General features: G+C 51.7%; 1 protein-coding gene across 1 annotated transcript; it reads right to left on the bottom strand.

Moving 5' to 3' along the window:
* Positions 1 to 21111: 21111 nt before the first annotated feature.
* TMEM18 (transmembrane protein 18) lies at positions 21112 to 26075 on the bottom strand (the record flags this gene model as incomplete). The annotated part of the gene is made up of 5 exons (XM_080712067.1): positions 21112 to 21207; positions 21294 to 21387; positions 22559 to 22613; positions 24765 to 24885; positions 26019 to 26075. 5 exons carry the CDS (start codon positions 26073 to 26075, stop codon positions 21112 to 21114), a joined length of 423 nt encoding a protein of 140 aa, XP_080568193.1.
* Between the last annotated feature and the right edge of the window lie 1043 nt (positions 26076 to 27118).

Genomic DNA, 27118 nt, shown 5'->3' on the forward strand with positions numbered 1-27118 from the left:
CAGTTTTAACGGCTCCGGCAGGGCCTCCGTGTGTTCCCAGTGCTCGCAGCTCTCCAGGGCACAGCCAGTGCTCCTGAGGCCCAAATGAATTCATCCCAGGCACCCACCACTGTGATGGGCCCCACGCCAACCTGCCCCCTGGTCTGCTGAGCTGTTTTCTTGCTCTGTATCATGAATTGAGTGCATCCTCCTCCAAATGGGATCTGCCAGTTATGTCACCTGATTCAGAACACCTGGGCAGATTGTCACAGGGAACCGAGTGTGTGCAGTGAATGCAGAGACCTGCTGGTGCTGGAGGGCCTGGGAACAGGAGGGCCTGGCAGGTGGGGAGCCCACGGGCCGCAGGCTGCAGACGGGGCTGAGGGAACACCATGCCTGGATGATGGGCCAGGCTGGGGAGCTGGACAGACTCCCTGGGGAAGCAGGGGTGCTTGCAGGGACCGGAGAGGGGAACAGTGCCGGAGTGCATGTGGACACAATTTCCATACCTCTCCACTTCCTGTTTCAAACACCAAAAAGTTCAAAAGAGGATCTTAGCTGTGATTTTCACCTTTATTACATGACTCATGGCACTTTGACCTTGGCTCGCTGTTATTTATGTACCTTTGATTGTGATTGATTGCAATTTCTTTCAAAGGAGAGGGTGGAGAGGAGAGACTGGCAGCCGGAAGTCCAGAGCAGAAGCAGGGTTTCAGGGCTCTGACCGTTCCCGAACCCTGTTTAGTCCCAACCTGCAGTTGGCTCTATGGTCGGTCTCGTTTCTCATGCCGAACCTTCAGTACACGTCAACCCACTTCACCTGTGTGATTTCTCCCAGTCTTGAGTGACAGAACTCCAGGTCACATCCCGTTCTGCGGTCCAGGCTCCCAGCCTTTCCTTGGCTCACTAACACATCCAGAGCCTGCCGCTTCTTACGTCGCACTGTGAGTCTCTTGTCTCAGGTCTTAGCGTCGTGGGGACGGACCTGTTTCCTGCAAATGCAGCGTGAGTTTCTGCCAGCCCTGACTAGGGCATCCCAACAGCCTCTGGCCTGCAGGGTGCATTCCCAGGCCAGGGCGGGAAGGTGGGACCCTCCCTCTGTTTCCCACCCACCTTTCTTGAATGGTGCTATTCTTGTGAAAAATATGAGGTGGGAAGACAAATTAAGTTTATCCTCTAGCAAGCATTTATCATGACAACGAAATGCAGTCACACCTCATTAGTTACAATAATTGCAAAGTTCTAGGGGTACCTGTTTTCATGAAAAGTACCCCAAGTCACTGAATGTTACACATATGATGCCCATGTTACACACATTTTGATCTGCTGTCGTGCCTGTCACCGATACATGCAACGTGCTGCTGCAGATGAGCTGAATTTTTAAAAATAATGACACATTTATACTGTTCTTCCACAGTGACTAAATTTCCTTTCATACTATGAGGAGTTTTTATTGCTAATGAAGCAAAAGAGCTTTATAATGCTATTCTTGAATAGTGTCTCTGGGTATTTAGGATGAGGACCTCAGCTGGCAGGGTATATGGCTGCTTCACTAAATTAGGCAGCAGAGGAGGCGACGCTTTACGTGGACCAGCCCTTTGGCCCGGTGACCACATCTGCTCCTGCTGTGTGGGCTCACACCGCTGCGTGCAGCGTGCAGGAGTCTATTGTGCAGTAGAACAGGGTAAAATGCTGGCTTTAATAGCGATACAGCTTCTAAATCTTTCGACATCACAGGTAGCTTTCATAATTGGTGTCACTCAGGGCTGGGTGGGGACTGGCTGCCCCGTGGACCATCTGTCTCATTAAAGGGAGAATGGGAACAAACACGATCCTAGGAAAGTACCTCTGGTCACCTCTTCTCTTCAGAACAGAGGCAGACGGAGCCTGGGCACAAGGCTCTGTGCATTGTGGGGGGCGACTGATGCCACTGGCCCCAAATGACCTAGAGATGTTTGAATCCCACCACCTGTTTTGCTTCAGCTGTTAATTCAGAGGCTGGGGATGGTGGAAGAATGGCCGCAGCTACAGGCATGAGGACGAGAAGGCCCAGGAGACAGACGGGAGCCGGCACTGCTGTGCAGACAAGTCCTCTCACACAGGTGGCCAGGTGCCAAGACCTGTCTTTTCCAGGCCTGTAGGGGCGGTGCTGCCCACTGAGGGTCTCTTCCGGCAGACATCGGCCCTCTTGTGAGCTGCATGTAGGAGGTCTGCACCTCTGTGGAGCGCTGGCTCACTTAGGTTCTTACTAAGAGGAGGAAACTCCATGGCCAGCAGTTTAGCGAAGAGAACGATAGGGCAGGTGTTGTGGGTGGTGGAATGTCCCTTTTGGGATATGGGTTTCCAGCAATGGAGAGTTGGTATTGTCTAGCGATTCAAGAGCATGAACAGAGACCACTGACCAGCTCAGATGACAAACAGACAGCAGTGTGCGGCCATGTAGGATGCAGGCCAGTGAGGATGTCTGGAGGAAGCAGGTGGACGGAAGCTGCGGCGGCGCTGGGTGGGGGCGCAGGGAGGGAATGGGGCCGCAGGCAGATGGACGGCAGGTGAAGCAGCGTGGAGAAGAGGAGTGGAGAGGCTCAGGAAGGCTTCAAGCCGGGGCCACGGGAGAAGATATCACACGGCTGAGTGGCCGTGGGGAAGGGCCACCGCCAAGCAACTCCTCAACCAGGCATCTTCCTGAGTTGGGAGGAGCGCCCGGCCCACCCCTCAGCGGCAGTGCAGCTCACTACTCTTTGCTGGTCAGAAGCCAGTGGCCACGGGCGTCCCCTGCCTCCCCACCCCAGTCACCCCATCTCAGCCTCCCACAGCAAGCGGGGTCCTCAGGCAGGATGTCCACGGGCCAGCACTGCTCTCTGCAGGTGTCCATCCTGGGCTGGCCTTGCCCGGGCACCTTCTTCAGTTCTGCCTGGTGGATCTTCCCAGGAGATGTGTCCAGAGCTGCACCTGACCTCCGCCCTGCTGCACACAGGCTTCCTGCTGCCTCGGGCTGGAAGGACTCGGGCAGGAGGACCTGGTAGGCCCTCCTCCTGAAGAGCCAGCCAGCCAGGAGATGCCAAGTCTCCTACGGAAGCATCTGGAACACGTTGACCAGCTGGTCTCACAAGAGCACCGAGACAGGCTTGACGCAGGAGAAGGGGAACTTGAGGCAGGTGGCAGGACATCCGCAGAGCGAGGCCGTGGACTCATGGGGGAGTGCTGTCTAGAACGTGGCTTTGGGAAGCCGGGACCTTGAGGAGCTTTCCAGACCCTCTATCTGAAGCTTGGGTTCCCTGCATTGTCACAATTACACATCTGCTTCCCTGGGGTATCAAACTGCCACCAGGAAGTAATGAGGATGAATACAAACACCTCTGCAGCCCAGTGTGCTGAGAAGAGGAAGACTGGCTGGTGTGAGATGGTCCTTGGGAGCTACCATGGCTTCTTACCAAAGCCTCCAGGATCAGGTCAACTCAGGACTCGGCAAAGAAGGCCTCTGTCGCCACCTGCCGTCCACGGGCAGCACAGCACCGTGGCTCCTCCAGAGGAAAACCGCCTGGAGCCCCAAGTTCCTCATTAGAAAGGAGACCCGCTGAAATGCCTTCTAAACACTAACAAAGTGCACAGCAAGAAACCAGGTGTCTCCAGGGGCCCCACAGGGCAGGGGTGGCAGGGAGACCGACCGAGAGCACACAGCCGCGCCCTCAGGACACTGCCTGCTAGGCCCCTTCCCACTAGCCTCACAAACCAACTTCAAAACAAGACTGTCTTAGCCGGGCATGGTGGCACATTTAGGAGGTGGAGACTGGACAGCCTCAGCTGCTTAGCGAGGCCCTTCACAACTCAGTGAGTCCCTGTTTCAAAGAAAAAGACTGAAAAATAGGACTGGAGGTGTAACTCGGGGGTAGAATGCCCCTGGTTCCATCCACAGTACCGCAAAACAAAACAAAACAAAAACCTGACTAAACAAACAAGCAAAAAAACCCAAGTCTGTCTTACTGCTGGGTCCCAGAACTCTCAGGCTGCGGCTGGCTTGAGCCCTTGAGCTCACCAGGCAGCTTTTGAACTCGGGTTTCTGCGCTCACCACTTTGTATGCTCATGAGTGATAGTGCTGTGGTATTTTAAAGATTGGTGTCTAAAGTTGTGCCTCTAACAGTTATCCAAAGACCATTTCATACACATGTACACACCTGCAAATATTTGAACACCCCCACACACATGCACACCCAGGCACACATAGACACAGTGCCACGCACAAGTATACTCACACACAGCCACACACGTGCACACTCACACATGAATACACTTCCACACACCTGCACATGCCTGTACAGACATGCATGCACAAGACTTCTCACATGTGTGCACACACAAACATGTACATGCACATATATCAGCATACCACATGTAAATACACACTTGCACACATCTGCACCACACACATGCTCTGCACCTGAGACTTGGCACACCTGGACCATGGTCATTCCCTGCTTAATGGGGTCTGTGGGATAATCCTGCAGAGAAGGGCAGTGTGTCACACTGCAGGGGGCCTACCAGCACTGGGCGAAGCAGGAAGAGCCCGGAGAGACAGCTGCGCTTTGGAGCACCAGGGCGAGGAGCATGCACCATATTGCTGTGCACACACTCAGTTCAGTGAAGTGAGCACCCTGCCAGTCATGGAAGGTACTGGGATGGGAGTACTGAGCACATGACATATTTGAAGGGACAGGCAGATATAAAAGCCACCACCAGATCCCAAGTGAGAGCGTCTGTGACAAGACCCTGGCAGAGGTTTGACATACCTGGGTGAAAACAAGAAGAAAGACAAGGATCAGTCCAGCTGGGAAGACCTCAGAGTGTTGGGAAACCTGGGTTGGAAGATGGAGGCCAGCAGGTGGGTGTGAGAGAAGGGCACTTGTCACAGGGGTGGAGCCGTGGTGACTCATGTGTCCTCTGGCCAGGAGTCTGCTGTTGGTCATTTCAGGGCAGAGCAGAGCAGGCCTTCCTTCATCAGAACCATAGCCCACCCAGCACGTGCCTCACCACTCTCACACCAAAAGCTTGAAGAGCTTGTGTCATGCTGAAGGCCACAAGCCCAGGAGACTCTCAACGCCACCTTTCCACCTGCCATCTCTGTGCCCACCTGTGAGACATGCAGGCCTGCGGTCTCTCCAGTCGCCCCTGGATGCTCCGCCTGGCTCTGGAGTGCCCGAGTGCCTGCCTGTGCAAGGCGTGCCCCAGATGCCCCGGAGTGGAGGCCAGTCTGCTCCGCTCCATCTGAGCCCAACTGCTCTGTGCCCCTCCTCACCCGTGGCTCTCAGTGACTTGAAGTCTGGTTCTCTCAGCCCTTCCAAATTGCCCCAACCAGGGGAGGTCAACTTTGGCATGGAGTACTACCCTCCTGAAGAACCTGAGGGGGTCACAGGAGAGGCTGCAGGCCGGTGTCTCTGGGGGCCTCGCTGTGAAGCCTACAGTGGCACTGTGGGGAGAGCTGACGTGCCCTCGCCGTAGACGGCTAGTGAGCTGTACCCCGGGGTGGGTGGCCATGGGGCTCAGATGCAGCCTGGGTGGCGGAACAGCTGACCAGCGGCCTTATTCACGGGAGCCAGGCATTTGGCAGCCACAGTGATGTGTGGCCCCTGCACCTCCGTTTACCCAAGTAGTATCCATGGAGCTTGGGTCAAGCTCTTCTGGCCTGGAAAATCTACAGCTCTATTTCATGAATTGTACCCATTACTAATTATCACTGTGGAAGAAAAGCCTCCAAACCAATAAAGTAATTAGGAGGTCATCGTGAGTGAATCACAGAACTTGAAACGGTCCAACTCCTGTGGCCCTTCCCAGAGCAGATTCGGAGAGTTTGGAGCGGAACTAACGTGATTTGCTGAAGCCTCTTGGAGGAAAAGAGCGTGAAGTTGTGAATCACAATTATCTGCCTTTGCTGGAAGGCCAGCGCACATGCGGCTGCAGAACCCGGGCTCATTAGTTCCAGGAAGAGCCGCCGCCAGTGTGAGCCTCATCACAAGCAGGCAATTAATGGCTTGCCTTGACACCAAATAGCTTAGTTTGAATGGTGGAGGTCCAAATGTGTTCCTGAGGGGGGCAGAAGAAGAACTGGTGGGCAGGCCCCACATGCACAGGACACGTTGCCCACGGGGCCCAGGCCAATCATGCAGGCATGCTCTGCCTACTCAGAGCTGCCAAACACTAGGCAGGGTCTGCTGCTCACCATCCCAGCTTGGACAGGCTGCTTTTGGCTGCATCCTGTGCCTAGAGAGATTCTTTTCCAGACAGGGAGTACAGAAAGTCCCTGAGCTGGACCCTGGTTTCATGTCCTGGGTCATGGTTGCCTGAGTCTGTGCATGAATCAGAGCTGATTCCAAGAGATGCCCTGCGGCATCGAGAATGGGCTGCTTGGACAGAGCTCCTTAGCCAGGGCTTCGTCTGCCCAGCCGAGGAGCCACGTGGGACATGTGGGACAATCCCACATTTCTTCGGCAATCTGCCTTCGTACCTTCCCCACATACACTTGGTCTCTCCTCACAGCCACCAACACAAAGTCCAGGGTAGAGACCAGAGAAAGAGTCCGGACTTTAAAACAGTCACGTAATGAGAGGTTTTAAGGGATGGACTGTGAGAGCCAAAGAAAAAGGAGAGTCCTGCCCAGCCCAGGCTCTCAGGAGTCCCAGCTTCCAGTCTTTGCTCAGGATCAGTGAGCCTCAGGAGAGCTTCCTTGGCCCAGCGGGCACAGAGGGAGGTCAGTGCAGCTGAGGGTGGGAAGCATGAACAGGCTGCAGTGGGCTCAGAGGGCGCCTGGCTCCTCCCTGACCTCAGCGCAGGGCTGGCTTTGGGAGTCACTATCTGCCCCAGGATGCCCCACCCTCTCTGTTCCCCTCTGTTTCCGCTGTGCTTAGGGAGAGTCCCTGCACATATTCGATGGCTCCATGCATGTGCCCAGGGTGAGTGTGCCTGTGTGCCCATCTTCTGGCAGGCTTGGAAGGGCACTGCGGAAGTTTAGCTTATAGAGCACCATTGGAGATAAATTCCATTCTGACTGTCCTCTTTCATGGTAGGCTTTGTTTTTACCAGCTTTTTAATCACTATGACTAAACCACCTGACAATCACAATTTAGAGGAAGAAAGGTTTGTTGATTCCCAGTTTTAGATGTGCTATCCTATGATTGGGCCACCTCCAAGGCAGAAGCAGCTTGGTGGCAGAGTCTCAGGTCATGGTGGAGAAGGGAAAGCAGCTCTCGGTTCATGGTGGCCAGTAAGCAGAGAGGGAGGGGCCAGGGGCACATATAGTCCCCAAGGGCACACCCCAGTGGCCTAGTTCTTCCAGCCATGCCCTGCCTCTGCACCTTGCTGCACCAAAAAGCCATGCATGCCTTAAAGACGTGTGTTGTGTTTGGGGAACACTCTGCTCCTGACCCCCAGAATTCTTAACAGTTCTAGCATTCCTCAGAAGTCCAAGTCCCAAGTCTCCTGAGACATAAGGCAAACTCTTAGTTGTGAGCCTCTGGCCTGTAAAAATAAGAAGCAAGTCACATATACCCAATATACAATGTCACATTCCCATTCTAAAAGTGCAGAACAGGGGCATAGAAGAAAGAAATGTGACCAAAACAAGATCAAAACCCAGCAGGCAAACATTATATCCTACAGTTCCACATCTGATATCTAGGCACATGGTGGTGAGATGTGATACCCAGGGGCTTCAGCATCCCCTCCCCTGTGAATATGATACCCAGGGGCTTTAGCAGCCCCTCCCCTGTGAATGTGATACCCAGGGGCTTCAGCATCCCCTCCCCTGTGGCAGTGTCACTTCCACATGGCCACTCTCTTAGCCTGGACCCTCTGCCCCCAGCCTGAAGCTTTTAGCAACAGACAGTTGTCCACATTCCTGGATGCTCTTAATTCTTGGGGTCTCCATAGCAGCCTTGACTATACTCACACAGATCCCCCCTCAAGCCTGTCCACCGGGATTTCAACCCTGCTTCACACTGTCTGGACCCTCAGGCCTTCCTTTGAAATCTGAGTGAAGCCTCCACCAGGCCTTAACTCCAGCATCCTGAATTCCTGCAGAACCAGTCATGGGGACGTCACTGAGTTCTGCCACCTACTCAAGCAATAGCCAGGCCCCCTTGGACCATGGCTGCAAAGGTGTCTGAGTGCTGGGTAGCTGAGCATGTTAAAAAATATCCTAGAGAAGCTAATTCCTAGGAACCCCTGAGCAAGCAGGGTGCTCCCAAGGCTGCTCCTCAAATAGTTATATCCATGAACCTGAGATGGGTGGGTCAGGCTGATTTCTGAGTGTCCTCAAGGAATCTTTCCTACTGTCTCTATGGGAAGGGCATAACTTTTTTTAGTGGCCATGCTCTCTTCTTCATTCACCTCTCTTGGTCCCAATTTCACTTGAGCTTTTCTCAATTTTTAAAAACTACAATTTTTAAAAACCTTTTTCCTCTGCGTTCTGCTCCTATTTCTTGTAGTAAATCTAGATAAAAGCCACCAGCAATGCCTATGCATCTGCCTGAATGCTATGCTGCTTTCAATTTTTCTTCACAAGATTAATCTATCATCCTTAAGTTTGGCTTCACAGAAAGTATTAGGAAAGGAGTAAATGTAACACACGTGGCTTCCACTTCCCTGGAGCCCTCTCTGCCATCCGAATCTTCCTGAGTACAGTCTTTAGCCCGACCAGCATCCCAGTTTCCCGCCAGAACTGCCCGCTGAGCTCTGCCTGCGACATTCTAAAGCTTCTCCATCTGGCATCTCTAAGCCTTTCCAAATCCCTCCCACAAACCAAACCCACAAATCTTCTGAGCAACACTATCGTCAGGTCTGTCATGGCAGTGGCGTCACTACTAGCACCCGTTTTTGTCTTAGTCAGCTTTCTTTTTAATCACTGACACCAGAATACTTGGCAATCACAGCTTAGAGAAAGAAAGGTTTATTGACTCAGTTTTAAAAGTTTGAAGCCATGTTTGGCTAGCTCCAAGGCAGAAACGGCTCAGTGCTCAGTAGCAGAGTCTCTGGGCATGGTGGAGAATAAAAAGCTGTGCTCATGGAGGGGGGCGCAGACCAGGGTGGACAGATACATTCCCCAAGGCCATGTACCCAGTTATGTTCCTATATTGGGGACCATGCTTTCAATACATGAGCTTTTAGGGGAACATTCCAGACCCAAACCAGAACTGGGTCAGACTGGAGTTTATGTTTTAAGTGTGATTTGTATGGCAGTGAGCATATAAATGTTGCTTTGGAACCCAAGTCAGAGAAAAAGGGAGCCGTTACCCTCAGTCCTGGGCAACACGTGCCTTGCTGGGTCCCATGGGCTCACTGGGTTCATCCTGAGACTCTGGGTTACCATATCATGGTTCCCTTGTCCAAGATCAAAGTCTGGCTGACATTTGTGTTATTTTAGTAAGCTACCAAATGTGCTGATAGAATCAAGGCAGTTACTTTAAGTTTCTCACAACCTAGCTCTTACTTTCCCAAAGAATGTAACTTGGCTGTTTCCTTCATCATTCTCTTAGGATTGTGGATTCCAATGGCCCTCGATGAAGACCCAGGGCACCTACATTGAATCTGCATGGAGCAGGGTTGCCACACAACGCATGGATGCAGTATGCACGCAGGAGCCCACGTCAACCCCACACACAGACGATGTGTCAGAGCAGATTGGACTACCACACCCTGGGATCCCTGCTGTTCTAAAGGTGATTACAACTGGCTGTTCTTTCAACACCAAACTGCGTGTTCTAAGTAAATATGATTTTGTCAAGAGGAGAAGCAACTTGCTTAGCCTCCAGGTTTATGCACGTGCCATTGTACTGCCCTGCGGGTATTTACACAGGGACTCAGGCCTATGACCTGCACTCTAGCTGCACTTGGGAGGTGCTGACTGTTGCTCACTGCGCCCAGGCTCTCTCTGCAGATGTACAAACTCACTCAGGATCCTGCCCAGCCCCGGCTTGCAGGTGGGGCTGCCCACTGATGAGCTACACCACATCCAGGACAAAACTCCAAGGGCCTCGCGATCTTGCTCTTCCTGCACCTCTGGGCTGCTGTGCAGAGTCCTGAGGATGCGGCCCTGCTGGGTGCACAATGCCTGCCAGCCCACATGCAGATGTGATCCTCTCCTGCTGAAATGGTGGAACTCGGGCTTGGTCTGTTTTAGCACTGTGTGCTCACCTGCAGGTGCCTCTGCTTCTCCCCATCACAAGCTCCTCACAACAAGGTGAGTGGACAGCCTGGTCACCATTGTAATCTGGCAAATGCTGCTCAGGATGTAGAGGGACTTCTGAGACTTGCAAGCCTGCAGCCTTAATGTGATGCATACTTGTGTGATAACATGAGCACCGATGACAATCCTAAGTCCTTCAAGTCCCAACAGTATTTGCTTTTTATTGTAGATTTAAAAAAAATTAAGACACTTGTATTCCTAGGACAGAGTGAGCTGTAGCCTGTACTGGGGAGGTGAGTTAGTCCACATTTTCTGGAACCCACATTTTAATCTCTTAGGGCTGGGCTCTTCCCGCAGAGAGGCCGCTGTCCCTGAGCAACCTCTACAGGCTCAGGCCAGTCTCATGAGAATTTGCTCGTGACCCTGAGAGCCTCTAGATTGCTGTTAACTTACCCCTCATGAACACCAAACACGATTCAAACTCTAGAGTTCAAAATTTTTTTTCCATAGGATCACATGGAATAAAATACTTATGCATTTATTCATACACATTTACTAACTACGATGGCAGTATTCTTTTCTAATACACACTTGGCGAAAAAGAGAAACAAGAGAATTTGGACTGGTCTGGGGCAAAGGCATAACAGCAAGATGGCCGATCTCAGGAGCTGAGGAAAGTTCCCACTCAGATCCCGGCCCTTCTGAGCCACAGCGAGAGCCAAGGGAGCTTCGAGTTTGCTGACCAAATGGCCAGGCTGTGCCCTGCCCACTTCCTGCAACCTCTTGCCCACATCCACGTGGTAATATTTCAGAGTGACTCTGAAAGCCATCACTAATGAGTGAAGTGCAGCACCTGCAGACAATTGAAGCCACACACACCTTTAGTTTCAATCCTGAGCTCTCAAAAACCACAGGGTCATTATAGCGATCAATACCACTGTGGTTTGGGATTCTTGAAGCATGGGCTTTGTGCCAACTACCCGGTTCAGTGTGAAGTCCTCCCTTCTGCTGTACCTGTAGACCTCATCCTTTGCAGAAGTATTCCAGGGAGAAATTGGGAGAGCTAATTCTCTGAACATTTACTTGACGCTATGCTATGTGCCCTAGGAAGAGATAGAAGCCACACCAGTCATGGATCTTAAACAGCAGACCAAACTGTTTTCACTAATTTTTATATGATTTGATTCCTATCTTTATGGAAATTATTATGTGGTAAAACACCTTAAAGAAATTACTAACATCATAGACTACCATTTGCTAGTAATGCCTGTATGCCAACCCCCAAACAATATATTTTCTGTGTTATCCCTGATTTCTGCAGCAGCATTGAGACGAGGGGTCAGCAATCTCTTCTTCCAAGTGAAATCAAGAGACTTAATGCAGTTTACTGTTTTACCAAAATCCACAAAGAAAGTGCAGAAAAGATCCAGAATCAGGTTATCAAATCCCAAACCTGTTCCACATTCCACACAGCCCTGTGGACACTGGCAGAGGACCCATGAGCCTGACGCCTTGCCGTCAATAATTCCTCTGACTGAAGACATCCCCACAGCACACAGGGCCACTGCGGATCCTCTGCTGAAGGGCAGTGCTCCCATGGGCTGGGGCAGCGGCAAGGCTGGATGGAGGAAGCTTCTACCTTGCAGGCACATTTGCATGAGCGAACCTGAACTCTGGTTCCATGCCACGAGGTGGGGCCCTTCGTTCTTACAGAATTGTGAGCCTGTTTCCATGGGGTCACTAAAAGGACTCACAGCCAGACTAACCCCAGGGACAGGGAGGGGCATTGAGGAGGTGATCAAAGGCCAGGTGACTTTGACAAGACGTGTGCACGAAGCCACAGAGCAGAACCAGACTGCAGCCCACTGAGCACTTGCACCTCGGTGGACTGCGCTCTTTGAAGGTGTTTTCTGGAAACGACAAGGCTACTCATAGTTGGCAGCCCTCTGGCCATTTCAGGAGAAGAGGCTACACACTGAACACCAGCCTGAAAGCCAAGCACGTAGGTGAGCCCTTCGTGACCCTCTGGCCTGGCTCCCAGAGCTGGGGTTCAGCAGCAGCACCTGGCGGTTCCGACTCTGAAGGGCGCAGTGTAGACGTACCCACAACAGAAATAGTTCCCGGACCTGAGCCCCGCACATCTGTGTCTCCAGGAACCGTCCTTGGGATGGACTCAGGACGATTTGCCAACGTTGCTTATTACCGAATCTCGTTTGCTATGAGCCTCCATTATCTGGTTTGTGTGATGCTAAATAATGGGAAACGTATTAAGTATTCAAAATATTCTGTTTACTCGGGTGAATGCGATGAAATCAATAGCAGTTGCTACTCAGAAATCTGGGAAAGTGATTTTCTGGAAAGGATTCTAAAATATTTTAGCAACTCGGGGGGGTGGGGTGTTGTCAGCCTGACTGTCGATAGAGTAAGGGTCAATTACGGAGCTGCAACAGCCTAAATTAATGCCACATGACAGCTTGTTCAGGCTACTCAGCTCGCAGCTGTTTCTAAGAGGACTCGACATTGAACTTGGGGTCTGTTTTGCTTTGAGAGCAAGGAGCTCCATGGGAGACTGGTGCTCAGAGAGAGGCTGTGTGTGATGGAAAGGCCAGTCTGGAGAGCTCAGATTTAATGCCCAGCTTATATTTCCACTGTTTAACTTTAGAAGGGGAGGGGGCTCGGCCCTGAGGCAGGCTCCACTTCCGTGGAGGGATCCTAACTCCCACTTCCGGTCCCCTCGGGCCCATGAACATGCCTGGCCTCCTGTCCAAGGCCAGTGCCATGACCCCTGGTGTTATGTTCTTTCTGTCCTGGCTTACATGTTCAGCAGGCAGCACTGAGTCGCAGGGCCCACTACCTTTAGAGTTTAGAGATGACAACCCCTAGGAGCTTCTCTGCAGTGCTGGGCAGGCACCAGGGTCTGCCTCTCCAGCCTCAGGCTGAGGGACCACTGTGGAGGGCTCAGATCAGCCCCAGCTCCAGCCCACCCTCTTACCTGGGGGTGCCTATTCATATCAAATTTACTTTGGTGACAAATGTTGTAGCCTCTGGTTCTGAAGATAACAAAGTTTTCATTATCAAAGGAACTATTACTGCTTATAAAAAGTAAATTAGGCATTTCATATATTTATATGAGAGAAAGCATGGCATTTGTAGCTGCAGGCACTTGCAGACTGGTTGGGGTCGGTGGCAAATTGGGGAAAGCGGCAACTGGCTGGGACTCAGTGGAAGGAGAGGAGACTTGAGGAGCTGCGGGGAGGTCGAGGCAGCCCCGGGGTCACAGGCCCACTTGATGGATGCTGTTGCAGACCACTAAGGCTGAGTTGTGTGTGGTATGGGGCCGCAGGTGAAACTGACTTCACTGGGAGAGTAGAGCGCTACCTGAACGACCCCAGCCACAGTCAGCAGAGAGGACGCGACTGAGACCAGGCAGGCTGGCTGCAGGAGCTGCTGGAGAGGGGCTCTCTGCAAGTGAGGAAGATGCTGAGCTGCAGACCTCCACCCGCTGAGCATGTTTCCCTTTGGAATTACAGTGTGGGTTGTTGGCTACATTTTGGGGTACATGTGGAAGTGTGAACCCTGACTCTCTAGCCACCATTTCTTAGTGTATTTACGGTGACAAAACAACTAGTCAGCCATTACTTTTATTTATTTATTGAAGCTGAACCGTGGGAAACATCCACACCATGCATGTTTTTCCCTTTAGTTCTGGTCATTAATCACCTCACCTGATACTGCCTGAGCCCTGTTCCCCTAGCGAGGATGTGTCCTGGCCCTACGGCCAGGGAAGGGATTCATGCAGCAGCCTCTGCTTCTCTCATTCCCGTTGACAGTGAGATACAGTCTTTGTGTGCTGGGACTTTTCCCCTTAATCCCTATCCAGTTTCTACTAAATCATGACTTGGGTCAAACCAGCTGCATACTTTTGATGGAACATCACAGCTAACACACCGTGTCCACCCAGGCGGCACTGGCAGCTCTGCTCCAGGTTGATGTGGACTGGATTCCATTTACTGCTTAAATAACTTAGACTGTAATTCCTTCTAACATGAGAACCTCAGGCTAAGTCATCCAACCCACGAGCAGATTCCCTCAGGGAGCCACCAGGGACACAGGCTCCTCCACAACTCGCGGGCTCTCTGGCCTGTGTGTCATCCCTGGTGGCATGGCTGGCCCTGGCCATTCACCAGCCCCGTGGTGAAGGCCAAGCTCTGCAGGGGCCATGTCAGCATGGTGCAGCAGAGGCAGGACAGTGTCTTGAGCTGCAGGACAAGGATTAGCACTCTGAGCTGGTGCTACCCAGTTCCCACTGGGCGTTGGGAGGCACAGTGCAGGAGGGGTCCCCAAAGGATGCGACAGATCACAGCCCAAGGCAGGTTCGTGGGCCCCAGCACCTCCATTCCTCCTGTCAGCAAGAAGGTTCCCTGTTCTGAGTATCTGACCCAGAGGTGAAGCCGAGCAAAGGGCTGCGTCTTTCTCCAGCACTGGACTTACATTTGCGACTGAATTTCCAAGACAGAGGCTCCTCCAGGCCCAGGCCCAAGGCCTCAGTCAGCTTGTTCCCTGGCACACGGCAGGTGCTAACCAGGACCTTTCAGGCCATTCGGTGTCACAGGGACTCGCTTTGTGTCACCCACTCCCCACTTCACCTGCAAACATGACTTTGACTTAACTCCTGAGCTGGACACTACTTAAAAATGGTGTATTCACTAATCCAAGTGCATCATGATGCTCACGCAGGGCCTGGGGTTAGGTTTGGCAGTAGGATTCTCCAATGCGACAGGTGAGTTCAACTATGTACTCTTTGCTTAAGTGTCTGTGTGTGTGTGCTTGTGTGTGCCTACATGTGCACGTATATCTGTGCACATGGATGCATGCATGTGTGCCTTTAGCTGTCTCTCGATATATGTGTACATGTGTGTGCCCATAGGTGTGTTGTGTCATTAGTGTACATGCATGCATCCACATGCATGTGTAAATGTGTGCACATGCCCACACATGTGTGCATGTGTGGATACATGAGCATGCATGCCCATAATCATGTGCAATCAACCACATGTGTGCACATGTACTCATAGTGTGTGCATGCACATGTGTCCATAGGTGCTAAGTGTACATGCACTTGTGTATGTGTGCATACATCTAGGTCCACATGCATGTGTATATGCATGCATACAAGTGTGTGCTGAGTGTGCATAAAATGCACATGTACATGTGTACAAATGCATTATGTGCCCACAGGTGTACATGTGTGCATATATCTGCTCATAAGCATGTGCTGCATGTATATTTATGCATGTTTGTGCACATGTACTGAGTGAACATGTGTACATGCACATGTGTACCTATAGTTTTGTGTAGTGTATATGCATCTGCACACATGTATGAACATGCACTGTGAATACACACATTTTCATGTACATACACATGTGTAAATATGCACTGTGTGTATGTCTGGGTTTGCTTCTGATCACATAAAACTGAGTTTACAACATATTTTGGCCATTATTAACCTACATTAAATGAACAAAGCAAACCAAAGCTCTCTCTTGGCCCATCTCCCTTATCTCTGGGTGACAGTCCTTAATCAAACATCTTAGAGTTTTCTATGTGAGTGATAGGACTCAGGCACCCAGAACGCCTCTGACTCCAGCCCTGAGAACCTGACAGTGCTTCAGTGCCCTCTGCAGGTTTAAGACCAAAGTGCTTTCACTTGCAGACTGCAGGAGAGGATGAGAGCTTTTCACATCTCTATTGCAGCTAGGGATCTGAGGCTGGACTGCGGCGTGCGGGGTCGCGGCCCTTCGTCTTGCTTGGTTGTCCCATGTCCCTCTCATGTGGGTGGACCCAGGGCAAGCGAACACCCTGGTGCCGGTAGGTGCTGCGTCACTCTGATCACTTGGTGAAGGAGCTGCTACCAGCCAGACAAGAGCATGAGTGGAGCTCAGGGAGGCATTCCTGATGTGGTCTCAACTAAGCAGAGCGGGTCTCGTCATATGTGCTCTTCGCAAGGGGAAACCGAAATTCAGGAAATCTTAGTGGTTTGGCCAATGTCAGGTGACTAACAAGTTCAGACGGTGAGAACCAATCTCTGACTCCAGACACTACTCCAGGACCCTGTTTCCCAGGATCCTTACTTCTTTACTGCTCTTATCAAATCTCTGGGACACTAGAAAGCATAATTAAAACCATTTTCCCCTGTACAGGAGCTGGAATATGTCAAATAGGAGAAAACACAAGACTTGACCACACTAGCAAAGCCGAGGCTGCAAAGCTCCTTTTGTTCTGTGGCCATCGGGAGGACTACCTTCACTCTGAGTCTATCGCTGGCTACACAGAGCCTTCTCAAGAATGCTTGGGTTTTCATGCATACATTTTATGATCACCATGTGTAGTGTGTAGAATCCCTCCAGGGAGTTTGTAGCTGGCAATGCTCATCACCTACATGTGCTTGTGCACTTTAACATACCACCAACACAAAGAGGTCTCCCTATCCAGTGGGGACTGCAGACCTCCCCGGAGGAGAGCTAACAAGGCACTCTGACCTGCCAGCTGTGCAAACCGGAGAGTGGCGGCTGCCACCTCTGCTTCATTGTTCCCTGCTCAGGACTGAAGCTGAGGAGTCAGCATCAGGGGATCTGAGGATGGCTCCAGCCACAGTCCACTGGAGAGCAGGGAGCCAATTACAAGGGGCCCCTGGGTCAGTCTAGGCCGAGAGTCTCAGGGAGAGATGAAAACCCATAACGCACACCCGCACTTCAGGATGCACGCACGCGCTGTTAGGTGTCAAGTGTGCTGTCAGATATTCCTGGATAAACTTTTATAATGTAAACATATAAGTTGTCTTAAATTCACTATTGCAATCATTGGTACAGCAGTAACTTAGAATTTGAGAGCAGAAATCTGGCTTGCTGGCCTTACTGATGAGTACCTCACAGTTCTTGACCAGTGAACCCAGGAGGCAAGGAGGAAGAAATGGCCTCTGAGGTTCAAGACCTCCATTCTAAGGTGTCCTTTCTGCTCGGCATGCGGGGGTGAGGAACTGGAGAAGGGGGAATTGTGTGTACTGGCATTTGACAGAAGCCCTGGAGAGCAGGCGTGCTCTGCAGGTGGAGGAACTCACCTCCTCGGGAACAGGTGTGCTCTGCAGGTAGGAGCTCTGGTCCTAGGGAGCTTCCCAGGAACTCCAGGACTCCTGGCACCTGCACCTGTGGTCTACCTGGCAAACACCTTGACCTCCTTCCATCTCCCTCTCCACAGCCCACCCCCAGCAGAGCAGCCTGAGCTGTGTTAGACTATACAGAGTCTGCCCTTCCCTACGCACTCAGGAAAGGGCAGCCTCCCCCTGGCTTGAGGCCTGCCCTGCACTGGGCTCCTGCTGGCCTGGAGCAGGCCCCATGCCCACCTCAGGGCCTTCCTCTGCTGGATGTCACCCAGCCCAGGTGAGTGTCAGGCTCTATCTTCCTTGAGGGCTTGTGTGAAATGGCCCTGCCCTGCTGCCCTGTTAGAACTCAGTGCCCCTCCCCTGGCTGGCTACCTGTTCTCCACAGCATTTCTAACATCCACGCGGTCCTGTGTCCCTGGCTTCCACAGCTGTGGAGAAGACCAACCTTGGACAGAGTATCTGGGGTAAAAAAAACTCTTTACTGAACAGGTACAGACATTTTTCTTGTCATTATTTCCTGAACAATACAGTATTAGAACTATTTACACAGCGATACCACATTTGGTACTCATTTCTGTGTCTCCAGCACTTGGTTATCCCAGATTACCTGTCATGTGACTCCTTCATTAACAGGAGCTGGTCAGGTGTCCCTGCCATGTGAGTGACCCCAGCACAAAGCTACACAGAGGCCTACAGTGCCACCCATGGCTCACAGCAATCCTACACTACAGCTATCCAGAGCACCCACATGACCCCTCTGCAGCAGACACGCTCCGTGCGCCTCCGCCTTAGTTCTGATCTGGGTCTTCGCACCGTCAGCCACCTGTGAGTGCCATGGCTGGAGTCTGTGCCCTCCTGGAATCACCTGGGGTAGTCTCAGGGACCCACACGCTTTCTTCCTATTCTCGACCACATTTTGTAGCCACAGGTCCAATTTTGCTATGGCTACTACACTGATTTATCTTTATAGTCTTGTGAAGAAATGATTACCAGGGACAGTCACCAGTCCTCTTCTGTTGATATCCAGCCACAGGTTGCTCTTAACATGTATTCTGTATAATGTAGCAAAAGAAGAAGCATAGTTTGCTAGAATGGAGAAAGCAAACCTGGAGACATCGCAATGAAAGAACTTTCGAAGCCAGGGTGGCCGGGGCGGGCATGGCAGCCTGGGTCATGGACCTCCTCTTTCATCTTCAGAATGGCTCAGGATCAGGCTCCACGAGTCTCCCATCAGAGCTGCGAATGCTTTTACTTTTCACACAAACATTCTGTAAGGGGATAGGATGTTCCTCAGAACACCTTAATCTGGCTTATACACTGCTTTCTTATGTGAAACACCCCTCTGCGCCGTGGTTCACGATCTTCTATGGATAACAATGAGATGGAGTTTCTGATTGTTTGGAGGCCAGAGCCAGATGCTGCTGTGTGGATCTGTTCCAGGCCAAGACCAAAACCAAAGACACAGCAGTGGAAACAGACTATATTATCAAGGAGATTTTATTGCACAGCAATAAATTGACGGTGTCACGGATTTGGAACATGCAAAATGTTGTTACCATAAACTCCCTGCCTCTGTTCTGTTTACGAATGCATGGTAAAAACATTTGCTTACTTAGTGGGTCAAATAAATGGCCTATGGGCTTTTTATTACACAAAGCATGAATTCAGTATGATTCACATACTGCAAGCTCTGTATCCTTTGTGGTACTGGGGATCCAACCCAGACTTCACACACACTAAGCAAGTGCTCCACAAGCCACACCCCCAGCTGACATCCTGCAAACCCTTACAGCCCTCTACACCCATACAAGTTTTATGAATTACCTATTTGTTGGTGATTCTGACTTGTAGGATTTTATCTAATATAAGGACAACAAAAAATTAAGACACTTGGTAACAATGTAATATCAGCCACTGAATATGAACTTCACTAAAATGTTAAAAAGTCTGTTTCTGTGGAAATAAAATTGTTACTAAAAGGAAGCATATGGGTGCAAGCACACACAGAATGAAAGCCAGAGCCCTCATGGTCACACACTACCGGAATCACTAACATCAAGATACCACACTACTCTCTCACAGGAAAAAGGGATTCAGTTAGCCAGTCCCAAGTCTGGACAGTCCAAACATAAAGATGGTGGAAGCGTTATGCTACAAGTGCAGGTATCTACCACTCCCTGCTCTTTCATTTCGGCCACGTCCGAGGCCAACACAGTGGCTCTGAGCCAGACCACCAGAACCAGCACCAGGACCCGGCGCGTAAATTGCCTGACCCACTTCTCACACTCGGCTCAGCCACAAAGCCTGGGGCAGACCTGGTAGGCGTCCAATATCCTCTTGTTCGAGGTCTGTGTATTCAAATACTACTGGCCTTATCTATTTTTATTTTCTGAAACTAACTTGGGATGTCGTGAACTCTTTTGATGCCACAATACCATTAAGCATCCTGCACCATCAGACAAAAGCCTTCAGACACAGTGGGTACAATCTGACATGCAGATGTCAGATTCCAGATGTCCTTTACCACAGGATGCTATTTTTAAGTTCACTATAAAAGCTGAACAAACCAAAAAGGGACTGGGAAAAGGCGCTGTGCAGGGGAAGTGCCCCAGTGGATCAACTGAGGAGATTCTACCAACTCACCTCTGCTCTCAGAATTCAGTCAATGGTTTCTCTACTAAGGGCTTAAAACTACATAGAAAATATAAAAAGTTACTGTCTGGGTTTCAAGACAATTTTATAATCAATTCAACTTTTAACCTTCTAAGCATAAATGCTCTCATTTGGACATTTTTTTCTTTTTGAAACTTAAAAGTGCTGCTTAGAGAATAAAAATCCTGTTAAAATGAATAAAACTATTCACAAACGCTTTCTTTAAAACAACGTCGAGACACAGCAGCGTTCCCCTCAATTCCCCTTAATTCCCTATTTCTAAGGTTGGTTCTGCAGCCAGCACCTGTGGTCCCAGGCTACTGCTCCAGATCCCACGGGGGCCCAGGGCACAGGAGCAGGACAGGCAGCCGGCCCCGGGAGAGCACCGTGAGGGTCTGCACAGCAGGTGCTCCCTGGAGAGGCTGCGGCTCAGGAGACCAACAGGGAGGGCCGAGGGGACCTGCGCCGTCCACGTAGAGCAGGACTGCCAAGTCCTTTGCTGGGTATTTCTGTATACATAATTTTTCATCTGGAAAAACAAAATCCAAGGGCTCATCCAACAAAGTCTTCCATGCAGTCCTGACTTTATGGCTTCCACTCTATTTTAGTATCTTTAAACAAAAATATTTTCAGAGAAGTAGCCCTGCCTGCTTCAGACGGCCTAGCCTCATGGGAACTGGCCATTAAGATATCTGCAACTTTTTGAGGGTCTGCTGGGCTGAGTGTGGCTGACATTTTGTGCCGATTCTCCCTAGAGGGATGGTCCCTCTGTGCAAGCAGTACCCTCCTTCCATGCCAGGCAAAGCTGCCCTTGGCTGAGAGTGGCTGCGCAGAGTACAAGACACTGACAGGCAATGCCTGTGACCAGGATGGCATTTTTTATTTAGTTTCACACTTTCGCTCTCAAGTCTAATTACTAAAGATGTGGTCTACTTAGCAAATCATGAAGGGCTGCACAGGAACTCTTCCGGGAGGTCGGCCAGAAGAACCCTAGATGTGCCAAAGACAGATCCAGGTGCAACACCCAACCTGATGGCACAACCAAGAAAGGACTTTGGTGTGTGCTCACTGCCAGGGGTAACGGGGCATGAGGAGCACTCCCAGGCCTTCACGCACACTGCCTTGCCGGACGCAGCCGCCACGCCCTCATGCGTCCTTCCTCCTCCTCCTCTTCTCCTTCCTCTTCTCCTGTAAGTTCTTCAGGTCGGTCATCACATTCAAAGTCTTTCGTACCCACATAATCTAAAGGCAATTGTTACAAGACATATTTAGAACTGGGAAATAAACACTACAGTAAATCAAGATTTGAGAGTCTGCAACATACGTACCACAATGATTGTGGCGTTAAATAGCAATGGTGCTGAGAATACGAGAGAAATAAACATCCCCCTCGAGTCAAAATACTGGTATTTTGAAAACAACCTGTTTTAAGAAAAAAACAAACAAAAACAAAAACAGAAAATTACTTGGCATAATACCATGGCCCTTCACTGTGGAGAGATGAGGAGGCACAGTCGTTAGCCTAGAGGTGCTTTAAGGCTGGTAAACAGCTGCCTGCGAGGAGCTCAGGGTTAGCCTATAGCTCTAACGTCCATCACAAGACCACTAAGGACCTGACATCCTAAAACCTGTACAGTGACAAATTCAGTACTTTTCACAAATGACAGAACAGTTAAAGCTCCGATGACTCTGCAGCTAGCTGAGAAAGGCATCCTGCCTGGGACTTTCATCTTCTCGAATTCTCACAACTACCTTGCAGTACCTGCCATCTCTGTAGGAAGAAACTCAAGGTTACATAATTCCTAGGAGCAGAGACAGAACTACTCTCTCGGTGGCCAGCTCAGAAGTATGTTGAACAGCAGTTCTGGCTAGCTAGTAATGAACACTTGCTGGAAACCTGCTACCTGCCACTTGTATACATGCAGCAAGAAAGACAAAACCCCAGCTTGACTGGAGCCCAATTCCAGGAGAAGGCAGGGCCAATCAATCAGAACACAGCCTGTGACCAAGTGGGGAGAGGGCAGTGTGTGGGTGACAAAGGTCCTGAGTGTGGGGGCCTGGAGGCAGGCGTGGGGGGCAGCTGGGTCATCAGGAGGGAGAGGAAAGGGTATCAGACGCCAGACTGCCAGGCCGTGGTGTGGGCATCACCATGGGCTGTGCTTGCTCTGAAGGCCCAGGAGTGTGCTGAGCAGCCAGCACTGGGCACCGAGAGTCACTGTGTACTCAGGACAACAGGGGCCAGGGAGCAGGGAGGTGCTCAGAAGACCCCTGCAGGACCTTTTTTAAAAAACTGTACAATTAAAATTAAGATAGCCCACTGAATTCTCTCATGCCATTATTAACTATATTGATCAACATGGTACAGCTGGCATGGTTCGGTCAAAAAGGTTACCCGTTCTTAAAACGTCTAAGCCATGGTGTCTCGGGCCTTAGCCTGTGGCCGAAAGGTGCTTCTGTGTCCACAGGCCTGTGATCCCTTGCCCCCGATCATTTCCCTGGCAGTTCAGTATTCTATGTGGGACATCCTGTGTGACAATATTTTCCATTGTAGAGGAGACGGCTAATGCATCTGACAAACAGAAAGCTGACTTACCTCCAGTTCATTGCAGCCACTTCATTGATATACTCAGCACAGTAGACAAGAACAACTGAGAAAGAGGGATCATGTGTTAGAATTTAATGGCCAATCACGACAGGATAATTACACATCTTGACAACAGGGGGCTTCATAATAACCTAAGAGAATACCAAGAGTTTGATGAGAAATGTAATTTCTACTTCAGCTATACTGTGAAACAAGGATTCTAAAATTGTGAAGCTGCTGAAATCTGCCCCTTACAGGAGAAACCAAGGCAACACACGTGGGGCTCAGTGTCTCAGCAGAAGCCACGTGAGACTGCTGCACAGAGGCAGAGCCTCGCTGGCCTGGCCAAGAAGCCCAGAACTCACTACACCACAGAGCAGCCTGCTGAGGTGGCCGTTCCCATGCGGCGCCAGCCGCAGGCCACTCCTACTCTTCACTCTGCAGCAGAATCAGATGTGAGGCGCAAGGCAGGTGCTGAAGCCACTGTCCAACAATCTCACACCGGGGCTGCCCAGGTGGGCCATCACTGATACACCAGGACCAGTGGAAAAGCCCTGGAGGCACTGGAGGCAAGGCCGGGTACAGCAGCCCCCAGGGCAGTCCCCCCACCTTCGCAGCCTCCTTGGGACCACAGCCCCCCTGAGCACAAGGCGCAGCTGCCAAGGCTCTGGGTAGCACAGAGGGAAGGCCAACAGCACACTAAGATCCAGACCTGAGTAAGCATTTGTACTACAGCAAACTAACAAGCCAATGCTTGTTCTCAGCCAGGCCACGTCAAAATATGCAAATTCTTTCAGTCTCCCTGATGCAAATCAGAAATGGGTTAGACCAGGCCTAGCCACCTCCTGATGACCTCCCTCCACAGGTGGGCCCACAGTGGCCGGCACAGAAGCAAGGAGGACACAGAGTCCGAGAGGAGGGAAGGGGTGGCGCTGGGGACAGGTGTGGAGGAGATGCACTGGGTGCTGAGGGCTGACTAGCCAGCATCACAAGTGCTGTGTACATGCCCCATAGCTTCAGTCTGTCTCATTGAGCAAATGATACCTAACCCTCATGGTGGCTTGAGATTTTAATGAGCCAAAAGACATGGAAAGTACAGGAAACAGTATCTACTGTTCCCACAGTGTGACTACAGTCAGCCCTCTTCAGAATCAAACTCAGAGCATTTGTAAGCTTACAAAGTTGTTCCATACATGCTGCTAGTTCATCTGATGAACTGCCCCTCGCTGGAGGCTCGTGCCTCCCACTGCAGGACACCCTCCTGCCCTGGCTGGCTGGGCTGCGTGCCTCGGGTCCAGTCTCAACAGCACCTCGGCATGATTGCTGTTTCCCGCGCTGCTGACTTGCCCTTGGCACGCATGGAGCCTGGCAGCAAGGTGTTAGGCAAAGCTCCATTAAGCTAAGGAGCCTGTCTTGCTCACCGCTGTATCCCTGACACTCTTGCAGACACACACTGAAAAAGATTCTCATATAAAATGGGCGTAATATCTCTGTTCACCTCGTATTTTTCTGTGATGCAAAAGTCAGCTGACTAAACACATCAGCTGGCTAACTTATCTAAAATTAACTGCTGTGCTTCTAAGTATCAAACGATCATTGTCTTTCCAATGTCCACAAATTCAAGAGCGTGGTCAGGCTCAGAGGCCTCACTATAACCACTCGGCATCAAACGCTGGGGTCTTCAGGCGCCAGGCCTCTGCCCACTGACCCACGACTGCTGCCCACCCGCATTTCCGGGGCTGTGCCTCCTGCCTTCACGTGGACAGCTCCCTGGCAATGAGCTGCCCCTCACATTTTCTTACTAATGGCCCATCCACTCTTTCGCCCTTTACAAGACTGTGTTTAGTTCCCTGAGACCTCTGTCAACCATTTCTATGAAGCTCCGTCCCTTCTTTAAATTCAGGTAGCTCTTATTTTTAAAGATAATCTGGGCAATAGCTGACTTCATACATTAAACTTTCCTTCATAGTTTGCAGTCTTCCTCTCAGTGCAAGCAGTATGGGACTGAGCCTGAACAGGTAAACTGGGCACAGAGGAGCTACTTAAGACCTCAAATGTAATAATCCAGAAATCTTTTTTCTGTATAGTGTCCACCTAGAACACTTCCTGAAAGGGTCGGGCGGTTCTGTGAAATAGCTGCGTCTTGTGAAGACAGAACACTCACACAGGACCAGGTCACACAGCCACCACTGCACCGGGCCCACTGTTTACTTACCTAGGCACAGGAAGTGGCCAATCTGTAGTCTGTACCTCTGGGAGGAGACACAGGTGAGGAACAGGCACAGCGCGTGGAAGACAGCCAGCCCCACCAGCCAGGGTTCAGTCCAGTCCGTCTGCTGTAGGGACAGATCGCAGAAACCCACAGGCAGGCTCCAGTCAGGGACACCGAGTTCTGAGTTCTGGAGCTATGCAGCAAGCAAGGCCCCCGAAGAACAGCCAGGCCTTATAGAAACGGGGAGGAAAAGGGAGGGAGAGAAAACAGGACTCCTCTCCACTGCAACCATGTTCACAAGCTGTAAAGATGGTAAAGTCTGAGTACCCCAGAGAGGGGGGTCATATATTCCCCCCTGGATTGTTGAATAAAGCAGTGCTAAACTGGGTCAAACCTAAGGGAGTGCCATACTCTTTGGTGACAGGAAGTTAAGCCTGGCACTCAAGGCCATGCGCTTGGGTTTGGTTAGCACCACAGTCTAGACCAGGACCTTGAAGCCCCTTAACCAGGCCCCTGGCACCATGGCCTTGGGAAGCCTGTGATTTCCCCCACCATCCTGCTGTGCTCCAGGACTCCACAGGTGGGCACTGATCATGCCTGTGCTCAGCTCCTCCTGAGGTCTCGCCCCAAGTTCAGGACCCAATCCAGACTGCTTAGCCCTACCCCCCTCCCTGATGCCCCTCCTGCATGAGTCGGGCCCCAGGACCCTTCAGTCCTGCTCAAAGTGCCTACTGCTCTCAATGCCCCCGCCTCCTGAGTACAGGAACACCTGCAGGGGCACACTGGGCAGCCCGTCTAGAGCCAGGAGGGGCTCAAGCCACCAATCCACTCCAGAGGCCACACCTGGCACGGAGGGCCCAGAGGTGCTGGATGGGAGCACCAGCCGTCCACATGCATGCATTCCACAGAGCACAGCTCTTCCTTCACCTGAGACCCAGCCCTGCCCAAGCCCCTTCCAGGGCCAAGTCCCGCCCAGGACCCGCCCCTGGGGTCACAGCTACAGCTCCAAGACCAAGTTCCTTCCTAAGATCCATCCTGGAGTCACAGCTCCGCCCCCGGGGCCACGCCTGCTGGCGCCGAGCCACGTCCCCTGAAAACTGTCCAGCCAGGCCCCGGCCCTGCCAGACCCCGCCCCGGAAGACGTCCCATCAAGCCCCGCCCCCCGGCAGACGTCCCGCCGGGCCTCGCCGCCCCCGCGGCCCAGTCGTAGGGCCAGAAGCCCCGTGGCGCCCGGACGCCTCGGCGTCGGCGAGTTACCGTGATCACTGCGGGGATGCTGACGGGGAAGGAGCTGACCGAGAAGGCGGACGGCATGGTGCCGCCCAGCCTCGCCCTCACCGCCGCCGCAGAGCTTCTGCACCCGGCCGGCGGTGCTCGTTGATCATCTCGCGAGATCAGCGCCGAGCGAGGGCTATGCCTGGTGTAGAGATCATCTCGCGATATTCCTTCTGTTTAAAGTACCAGCTCTCGCGGTTCTCTGAGCTGTTAAACTTTTAACACGGTGATTGTCTACCCAGCTCTGCGCTGGTCACGGAAGTCTCAAGCTCTGCCCGAGGCGTTGCAAAGGCTTGCGGGATGGGGGCGCACGCACCCTTGCCCCGGGGCTGACAGGGCCACTGCACCGCGGGTGGCGTCTGCGCCTCGGGACGCCTGGAAATGGGGGCGGTGCCCAGCCCCTGGGACCCCGCGGGGATGGAGAGTGCCCTTGCTCCAGGGACTCCGACGGCAGGGGCCTGTCAGCCTTGGGGCCCTGGAAAGCTCCGGGTGGCACGTCAGCTGGGGAGCTTAGGGATATCCAGGGCCTGCTGAGTCCAACAAATGCCTGTCTCACCTGCCTTTGGACAAGGGCCAGGGCAGTGCCATCTTGGATTGGAGGTGTTTCTTTGTTTAAAATCAGTGCTTAGCTAACCGTGAGTCCCTCGTGCTCGCACAGGAGATGCTACCTAGGGACAGCATATGTAAACAGTAAGGACCACGATCCTCCCAGGGCTGCCAGTCAGTTCCAGAGCACCCACCTTCAGTTCCCTGTGCGCGCCGAGAGCCTCTTCAGTGCTGGTATTGAGCAGGCCCCTTCGCCACGCTGTGGGGTGGACGCTAGGGTGGTAAAGTCCAGTTCCTTCACCATGGTGCAGGGTGGATATTGGGATCATCCTCGTGCCTCTCCTGGTGCAGGATGGAGCCTGGCCAGTCCTGCTGCTGCTCGATCCGCTGGCACTGAGGCCTACCTTCATCTCCTGGGTCTGCTTCTGTCTGCTAGGCCTTCCCTTTCCTGGTTCACTTCTCTAAATTTGGTGTATCATTTCTATCAGTAAATTCCCGAGAAAAAAGGTACATGGAAAAAATTCGTGTTGTGAACC

The sequence above is a fragment of the Muscardinus avellanarius genome (genome assembly GCF_963383645.1).
Source record: "Muscardinus avellanarius genome assembly, chromosome: 15".
In the NCBI taxonomy this organism is placed as follows: Eukaryota; Metazoa; Chordata; class Mammalia; order Rodentia; family Gliridae; genus Muscardinus; species Muscardinus avellanarius.